The sequence below is a fragment of the Colossoma macropomum genome, unplaced genomic scaffold (genome assembly GCF_904425465.1).
Source record: "Colossoma macropomum unplaced genomic scaffold, Colossoma_macropomum, whole genome shotgun sequence".
Classification (NCBI taxonomy): domain Eukaryota; kingdom Metazoa; phylum Chordata; class Actinopteri; order Characiformes; family Serrasalmidae; genus Colossoma; species Colossoma macropomum.
Genome location: NW_023495312.1, coordinates 228,024 through 237,707, shown reverse-complemented (window position 1 = coordinate 237,707; position 9,684 = coordinate 228,024). Strand labels below are relative to the sequence as shown.

At 42.2% G+C, this 9,684-nt stretch overlaps 1 protein-coding gene across 2 annotated transcripts; it reads left to right on the top strand.

Annotated features, from left to right (window-relative positions):
• Nucleotides 1-1,291: 1,291 nt before the first annotated feature.
• Nucleotides 1,292-8,323, top strand: rbm14b (RNA binding motif protein 14b). 2 transcript variants are annotated; one of them, XM_036562094.1, is made up of 4 exons: nt 1,292-1,389; nt 3,442-3,794; nt 5,849-6,854; nt 7,763-8,323. In XM_036562094.1, the coding sequence occupies exons 2-4, from the start codon at nt 3,446-3,448 to the stop codon at nt 8,076-8,078; spliced, it is 1,671 nt and encodes a 556-aa protein (XP_036417987.1). In that variant the 5' UTR covers nt 1,292-1,389; nt 3,442-3,445; the 3' UTR covers nt 8,079-8,323. The 2 variants fall into 2 exon arrangements, with proteins under 2 accessions (XP_036417987.1, XP_036417988.1); XM_036562095.1 differs by lacking the exon at nt 1,292-1,389 and adding an exon at nt 1,399-1,859.
• Nucleotides 8,324-9,684: the final 1,361 nt, after the last annotated feature.

Here is a 9,684-nt window from a genome sequence, read left to right as displayed (position 1 = left end):
ATCATCTTCAGAATGATTGTACCCTTAAGTGTGTCTTAATTTTTTACTTGCTTTAATATTCTGTGTGATTGTTATGAAGATTCTTGTCATCTCATTATCATTTGATAATTAAAGGAACATAGACATGTTATAAGCAGTGTTGTGTATTTTGTTTAACTCCTTTTGGTGAAGTTTAGAACTCATATGAGGAAAAATAGCATTAGTTTATTTGCTGGTCCAGCTGTCATTCTTCTGTGTTAATGAATAAAATGGTTTGGAATGTGTGTTTGCCTCTCTCTCTATATCTCCATCTATCTCTATCTCTCCTTCTTCTTCTTCTTCAGTTTAGTTTTCATTTTAGTGGACTTTACTGTCATGCCATGCATTACATATTGCCAAAGCAATTACAAGATCAGATATATTTTCTCTCTCTCTTCTTCTTCTTCTTCCTTCTTCCTTCCTTCCTTCCTTCCTTCCTTCCTCTCTCAGTTCAGTGTGCTTTTTGGTATGACTGCTTTACATCCTGTATTGCCAAAGCATTACCAAGATGACAGACTTATTCTCTTTCATTTTGTATCTATTTTTCTTTCATTTTTTCTTTATTCAAAAGAAAAATTTTACAAGATGTCATTTTCTTTCTTTCTGTTCTTTTCTGTCACTCAGTTCAGCGTGACTGCATTATTGCCAAGACAGTTATAAGACTCATTCTCTTTCATCCTTCCTTCCTTCTTTCTGTCTCAGTTCAGTGTGCTTTTTTGGCCTTACTGCTTTCCATATTGCCAAAGCAGTTACAATTGACAGTCTTATTGTCTCTCACTTTATATCTCTTCTTCTTTTATGTTTCTTCTTTCTTTTTCTCTTTCCTTTTTTCCCTCTTAGTTTACTGGGCTTTATTGGCATGACTGCTTAACATGCAGTACGACCCAATCATTTACAAGATGAGTATTCTTTCTTTCTTTCTTTTTTGTTTTTTTTCTGTTACTCTCTCAGTTCAGTTCAGCATTACTGTATAATTGCCAGAGCAGTTAGAAGGTGACAGTCATGTTCTCTTACTCTTTCTTCTTTCTTTCTCTCTCGGTTCAGTTGGCACGACTGCCAATATGGCTGAGTAATCACAAGATGACAGTCATATTCCCTTACACTCTTTCTTTCTTTGTCTTTTTTCCTCTATCATTGTCGCACTTCACTGTTTATTTAGTTGAGAGGGTTTTACTAGCACGGCGGCTGATTAACATGAAGTACTGACAAAGCGATTACAAGACTAGTCATCTCTCTCTCTCTCTCTCTCTCTCTCTCTCTCTCTCTCTCTCTCTCTCTCTCTCTCTCTCTCTCGCTCTCATTGGGAAAGAATGCCCGTCTTTACTGAAGAACGGAAGTGGACCGACCATTTTGAAACCCTGCACCGCTTAGGTAAGATGGAAGATTTCTGATTTTTGCTTCTCTGTGTGTTTATAATTCAAAGATTTACCGAATCTGCTTTTTAATCGACTGTCTGGCCGTTTCAAATGAGATGTGAACGGGTTTTGTTGTATCCATGGCGACAGTTCGCTGCCGAATTCATAGCGCGACGGGCAATAGAGAGATAGAGAGGCGAAGGCAGAGGTTTGGGGGAGAGGGCACCCGAAAAATCCTCCCCTTACAGGGGATTGGTGACAAACGGCGAACACGAGACACGAAAACACAGTTAATATCTTCGTAGTGATGCCCTGTCGAGTTATTATCACCTTCTGTGTAATGAGGGAGTGTGTTTTCAGCCCGTGTGGTGTCAGAATTGTTTTCGGCGTTCACAGATAACCCTCTTGTTGCTTTGACCATTCGTGCTATGCTAGTCGTTCCAGGCGTGTGTTGTTGACGCCAGCTGGCTATAAAGGGAACGACTGGTAAGCATTTTTCAGACATTAATGTGTTATGGCAAGTATAAACCACAGCTTTTCCACTCTCTGGTGTCGAGGAAGGCGACCGCTGGTCAGCTCTGACGAGTTTTGAACCATTTTCGTGAGGCATTGAGGAAGTGGCGAAGTGTGTTTACACTGTGCGCCACTGCGTCAGTAGACCAGCTTCAGTTTCTTTGTGGGGGGATTTGTGCTCGGAAAATGTCCAAAAGAAGCCGTTTGTCCCATAGTGCTGTTATGTTGTGGTTAAAAAGTCTTTAATTGTTCATAAACAGGTCATTAGGTCGACCCAGAAATCTTATTTAGGCTAAAACTAATATACCACGAAGAGTATCGGATATTGATTTACCATCAGTTTTGTTTGATATTCAGAGCACGGATTTGAAAAATAAAAACACTGATATGAGTATCACCTGTGGCTTTCTTAAATTAAAGTACAATTCAGAAAGCAACAGAACAGGCAGGGCATTTTTATTAGTGCTGCATTAACACACCCACAGGCATTTCAGATAGTGAAATCAGCCTGTTAGTACTGGGAAAGCCCTGTTTCAGCACAACAGAATGGACTTTGTGGCTTCCTCTGCTTTAGCTGATAAGATATGACAACTGTCTCAGTCTGCTGCCCTTTCTCCTGCTCTCCTTCATTCTCCCTTTCTTTGCCTTAACCCCTGTAAACCCTGAGGACTGGTTTCCCACACACAGATTAAAGCTAAGCCTAGACTAATACGAATTTTCAGTGATGATTCACCATTGGCGCTGCAACTTAGTCTAAGACTAGTTTTAACCAGTGTCTGGGGAAACCCTCCCAAAGGCCTGGATGTGGGTCTACTTTTCATTGTCTCACTCTTATAACTATACAACTGTGGTCTCACCTGGTTGGTTTGCTGAAGTCTGCATCAAAGTTTGGGTTTTTGTTGTGATAATATATGTGGGTGACCTTTGATTGGTCAGGAACTTGGTGGGGATACTCTGTTATATAGACATTTGCCTCCATTAGTGCCAGAAAACAACCTATTTTTGTGTCAACTTTTACTGTCCCTTCTTAGTATAAATACACATCTTTCCCACTAAAAAACTTTTGATAAAAGGCATTATAATCCAACCTGTATGTTGCATAAAAATACAGATGCTTAATCTTTAGCTGCATCAAAAACACAGATATGAGCTGTAAAGATTTAGATTAGACAGATTATGTGGACAGTACAGTGCTGACCTGATTTTAGAAGAAGAGAAGAGCATGATCTGGTGTTGAATTCCCCCTTTTGCTGAGGATTATTGTAAAAATTGCATTTCCACCAGCAGCAGAATGGACCAGGGTTCACATGAAAGTGTACTGAGACCAGTGGTGCAGGTCTGAGTACAGGTGGAGTACTCACACCTGTTAAAACAAACCAAAGAAAAAGTTTGGTTAGTCTGTACCAAACAAGGTGTGAGAGAGTCCTTAGCTACTGGACAGTTCACAGTAGTTCCTGAAATAACAAGTTTGTAGACTGATAACTGAATACTAAACCTACAAATTAAGGGGTTAACTGTTCTCGCTTTAATCAAGACCCTCTGCCTCTCTTTCCAGCGTGATGGAGAAGGGCCATACAGTGAAGCTCTTTGTGGGGAACCTGGCCCTGGACACCACGCAAGAAGAACTTTCTGCAATCTTTGAGGCCTATGGCCAGGTGGTGAGTTGCAGCGTCCTCAGGCAGTTCGCCTTCGTTCACTTGCAGGGAGAGGGTGCTGCTGAGCGGGCAATACGCGAGCTCAATGGCCGCGAATTTAAAGGTCGAAACCTGGTAGTGGAGGAGTCCCGGGGACGCCCACTTCACTCCACTAAAGTGTTTGTGGGTAATTTGAGTGGCATGTGCACCACAGAAGACCTCAAGGAACTCTTTCAGACCTTTGGGAAAGTCTTGGAATGTGACAAGGTTAAAGGTAAGAAAAGTTTTTGAAAGAAGGCATAGGCAATATTTTTGTCGAGACGTTGCCAACACGTTAAAATAAAATGCCCAAAAGCAGGGCTGCCCAATTATGGATCCTGGAGATTTACTACCCTGCAGAGTTTATCTCCAACCCGAAAGTAACTAATAAAGGCCTTTAGGGGCGTTTAAGTATTAGAGCCAGGTGTGTTGGTTGTGAACTCTTCAGGACCAGGATTGGGCACCCTTTAATTTAAAAAAATCTCTCTCTCTCTCGCTCTCTCTCTCTCTCGCTCTCTCTCTCTCGTCTTAAGAGTCTCTGACCTTAAATGGCAGACCTCACGAGCAAATCCTTCGATTTATGACACTGCACTGTGTGTTTTTGGACTAAAGGCCATGCAGTATTATCAAACATGCCAGTGGGCTTGGAAGTCAAAGTGAAGCATTTAGCCATAAGCAAATTTAGGCTGTCATGGGCAAATGAGATTTTATGTTGAGTTTCTAAGTGAAAGCAATTGCACAACGTATTTTACAGAGAACACAAACACACATTTCATTGCACAACTGCTAAATTTCAGTTTTGGGGAAAAAAATGTAAGTTATGCACTAAATTTTGTTGCAAGATGGCATATTTAAGTTTGTTCCCTGTAGAAGATATGTTAACTTATTTTTACTTAGAAAATCTACAAACCATGTAATTTAACCACAGATATTCAGTCATTTGCATACGACCAAATCTAGTGCTTTATCTTAAAGATGTTGTCCCTTCACCCGCAATTCACACATGAAAACACATTTCCCTAATAGACCTATTATAGAATCAAATTTTGAAGACATTTGGACAGTTTTGCACCCCTCCTCTGTATGCTTGCATATTTATAAATTGCTTGCATTTTAATAGACTGTTGATAGTAGTTGGTAGCCTGTCCATTTGGTCAAAACAAGAGGGATACCCTACAACCAGTGCAGAAATCAGGCACTTTCTGCATTTTCTGCCCTCAGGGAATTTTGTGCCTGAGTAGGATCCACACAGGTTGTGGAATTTCTCTAGGAAATGTGGTCAGAATGAGAATAATGTCACAGATGGACTGCATCTGTTCAGAAAACGCAGTGTTACTCATTATTTCCTTGTTTATTCTTGCTGGTTTCATTAAATGATTAATAAATTTTATCTGAGCTTTCATTATCAAACAGATATTGTCAGATTTTAGAGTCTTGCCATCCACTGTCATGTCATGAGGATTGGTGGACATGTCCATTTTACATCTCTTTTTTGCAGTAATTTGGTTTATTTAAATTGTGTGTTTAGGCTAGCTGCCAGCTGCTAAGTCAGGTTTAAACTAGTTAAAGAAGGCATTGAAGAATATGTCACTTCTGCTGCTGCTGGCATGTCATAGAGCTACAAAAGATGAGGAATTCTGTAGAAGCCAATTTGCTATATCCAGTGTACGAAATACCTCCTGGTATTAAGGAGGTCCCATGTTTGCTGTCTACTCCAGCGTTGGCTGGCTGCTAACTCAATCACCATAGTCACACTGATGCTAGCAACAATGGCAACAGAAGGTTCAACGATTCTTCTTTTGGAAATGGTCTTTTCTAGTTTGGTAATGTGATATTCCACACATGTCTGGGGAAATTGGGCAGGTTGTCAGGTTACAAACTTGCTACAACATATTGTAAACTTTTTCAGAAGTTTCTTGGGAATAGTTACAATTGCTAAGCTATGAGGTACTAACTGGCTGAACCAATTTGCTACAGCGCCACCCTGAGGCAGACCAGTGCTACATCTCTAGTTAGTTAAGAACACCAAAGACAGAAGCTCACAGATTCGTGGGTGAAGCAGCTGAACAATGTTCTTTCCCTGAATTTGTATTTGAGTGTCTGTTTTTCCCTAATGGATCGCATAATGTCATAAATCTATTTACAGGAACCCCTTAGACTTTTGATTTTGAGACATTCAAGAGGTCAGTTAGGGGCTCCCAGACCCCATAGGACCCCCTGTATTTCACACCTTGACAACCTTGGTGACTGATGTTTGCTTAATGACAACTTGGCACTAATCTTTTACAGGCTATGCCTTTGTGCACATGGAGAACAAGGAAGACGCACTGCAGGCCATCGAAGCTTTGCATGGCACTTCCTTCAAGGGACGTCCACTCTCTGTGGAGCTTTCTAAGGTTCAGCCCAGCAAGCAAACCCCCACTGGAAAGATCCCTTGCGTGAGCTGTGGAAAGCAGGGTCATTATGCTGGAGAGTGCCCGAGTGGGAAACCTGCCCTGGAGCAGTATCAGAGTCAAGCAGCTGTTTTAGCCGCTGCTGCTGCCGCCGCCGCTGGACTTCCATTACAGGTACAACAGAGTGTTCACAACTCAGTCTACAATACCTCCACCTTTGACCCCACCTACGCTGCTCTGACTGGACTGACTGCTGCTGGAGCGAGGGCAGAAGGTGGAACTGCAGTGGCCCCTGCGGTCTACGGAGCGCTAGCTAGCCAAGTTTACGGAACGGTCGCTAACCAGCTTTACGGGGGCACGGTGGCTAATCAAGCACTCAACACCGGTGCCAGTGCGGCTGCACAAGTTTACGGCTCTGTTAACCCTGCCCTCTATGGCCAAGTGGCAAATGGAGCAGTAGCAGCTGCTGCAGCCGCAAGTGCCGCCTATGGGCCGCAGGTTTACACGCCTGCAGTCGCTAACCCTGTGTTCTTAGCTGCGGCGCCAAGCATGGAGGTTCCTGCAGCTGCAGCCGCCGCTGTTAACCCAGCCTACACAGTAGCTCCGGCCATCTACACGGCCAGCCCGGCCTACAGTGCCCTGGGAGCAGCTGACCCAGCAGCCATTTTTGAAGCAGCAAGGGCACATTACTTCGCGCAGGGGCAACAAGTGCTAGCAGAGCAGCAGCAGGCTAGCGCAAAGTCTGGAGAGAGGGACAGGAGCCCTCTCAGAAGATCTGCACCCCTACTGCCTGACCCAGTTATGAAGCCCTTCATGTACCAAAGGGCTAAGCGCAGGGCGCTACTGCCTACTCCTGCAGGCCGGGAAGAAGCTGCGAGCCAGGAGGAGGATTCTGTCGCCAGGTGGGTCAATTAGATTGTATATTTCTGATCACATCGTTGTTCTTGTAAAAAGTTTGGGGACATCTATCTTTTCCGAGTATCTTTAATACAGATAAGCAATTTTTTAAAAGATGATTTTCAGTAACTTAAGATACTTAAATTACTGATAAAGGAGAGATTTTGAGGCATATAGTTTTTTTTTTTTAATTATTATTTTTTTTTTGTAGTTTCTTCTTTTTCATAATAAAAGTTATTTATAACTTCTATTGATACTCTTATTGTGAACTGGTGCTGTAGTACTAGAGTCCATTATCAAGACATTTATTTAAATGTATTTTAGTCAACCAACTGCTTTATGTAAATATTTATTTTTACTTTTTACTTTATTTGTATTTTCTTTCCCTTACCAGTTACCAACGCACACTGACTCGTACTCAAGCAGCTCAAAACAAATCTTTTGTGTTTATTTTTTGATTTTGAATTGCCATTGGCTAAAGTGAAACTGCAGAGGTATAATTCATTGTTAAATGACTCAACAAATTTGAAAAGTCCAAGAAATCTGGACTGGAAGAAGGTAAAGACTAGTTAAGGCTTGGTCTTGAAGTGGATTTTTTTTTTCTTTGGGTCTTGACTCAGTCTCATAGTCTTTTGGACTTTTGGCTTGGTCTCAGCCTCCTTTAGACTCTGTCTTGACTAGTAGACACATCAAAGGTGTTTTTGACTAAAGCCCTATTGTAAACTGACAAAAAATCTTTTTATAAAAGCTGGGTGTCCCCAAAAACCTTTGATGGACTGTGTATGTAACAGTGTATGTCTTGCATGTAACCAAGCAAAGTGACGCTAACTGTTTTTTTCGGTACTGATTTATTTATTGTGGGGGGTTTGTGTCCGTGTTTGTCTCTATGTGTCCTTATTACTTCCTCTTTCAGATACTATGCAGAGTACTACCAGCAGTACCAGCAGCTTGCTCAGTACCCTCAGTACCCAGCAGTCCCTTACCCGGCCCCTAACCCCATCGCCGCGGTACCTGCCATTTCTGCCCTCCCCGGTGTTCCCGCCTCTTCGGTGGCCGCGCTGGACGCCCTCAGGCCAGTGCTGCCCGCCGCCCCCGTGCCTGCCGCTGCCGCCATCGCCGTGGCGACGCCCCGCGTGTATGAGCCTCCGCCGATTCCGCCGTCGCGCAAGGAGCCCCTCCTCCGCCGCTCCGAACTCGCCCTGCACCCCCCTGAAACGCCCTTCCGATAGTCTGCTCTTACTTCCCCCGCTGTGCCCCCACCTCGCGCCATGTCTGTGACACTGTGTGTGTGTGTGTGTGTGTGTGTGTGTGTGTGTGTGTGTGTGTGTGTGTGTATGTAGGTGTGGGTGTGTGTGTGTCTGTCTGTCTCTGTGTGAGTGGTTTGTGTTTATGGGGGAGATAGAGGTGTATGTATGTAAATGTGCATTTATGTGCAGGTTCTAAGAGGGTGGGCGCCTTTGATCATTTTATTTTATTTTATAAAGACTGGAATATCTGACCTTGGTTCTGTTCACACACACACCCAGTGTAGCGATCCAGGGTAGCGAAAGGGAGAAAACTGCACGCTTTCATTCATACACGATAAAATATACACACGTAGTCGCTCTGTTTAAAGTCTCTAAAACCTTAAACCTGTAGACAGTTTTAAGGTGTAGGCTAGACATTAGCCATGTGTTCTATTTTTTTTAATGCTTTTTTTATATACGTTAGTAGCCTATGAATGAATACTGTACTTGAGATTTTTAAGATTTGCTTGGAATAGTTATGTGAACTATTAACCAGTTTACGTATATATATATGTGTGTGTGTGTGTGTATACATGCATATTATCGATTAGAGGTTGATAACACTTTGATAAATTGAATGTAATGTTTACTCTGGAGGTGTGTGAAGTGTAGGACCAGGGTTGGATGCTGTTTTTACATGTTTATGTGTGTGTGTTTGTTTGTGTTTGTCTTTTGTCTTTGGGACTTTGGCAGCATATGTGTTTTTCATGTTAGGCCCATTGGTTGCAATGACAGACATTCACACAGAAACACACACACAAATGTATTTAGGGAAAATGCCTTGATTTTTCTACCACGGTGCATACACACACCTCCCCCCGTTACATCCCAATTGAAGAGAAAAAATAAATGGTCAGTGAGGATCTTTATCACCCTCCCATCCCACGTCACCCATCCTGAAAGCTGAAAGACACTGTGAATTCTCTCCCCTCCTACTTTTATCTACTTTAATGTAGCTACAGATATCACCACAGTGATAAATGGGAACTAAACAATTTAAACACTTTTTTTTTTTTTTTAAATTAAAAATGTTGTAGCTAGTTGCCATTAGCTGGGATTGGTCCTCTGGCCTGCCTCTTTGTGTAACGGGGCTTGGTCTTCACTGACTAACAGAACTGCCATTTTGCATAGTGGATGATTTTTGCAAGTGTCTTATTGATGATGCCTATCATGTTTTTATAACTATAGTAAAAGGGACTCAAATATCATTTTTTAACAGAATACTGTTAAATACTCTCCATAAATTTTGTTTACAGCCATGAATGAGGAAAACGTAGCTTTCCATCTTGTAGCTTTTTACAGATTATGTTTATAGCCAAATTTTCTTTTCTTAAGATCAGCCAAAATCGTGTTTGCCAGTGGCTTATGATTCTTATGCCTTAGTAAATGAAATGTATCATGGTTTGCTATTTCTCGATTGTAGTCTTAAATGTGAAACTGGATAGAAGACGGTGCGCAGGAAAAGTGCTGTATGCTATGTGGTGCTGTGGCATGGGATTAAAAGAATTGGGAGATCGCTATCAGTTTCTTTCAGTCTTCTTTTTCATTC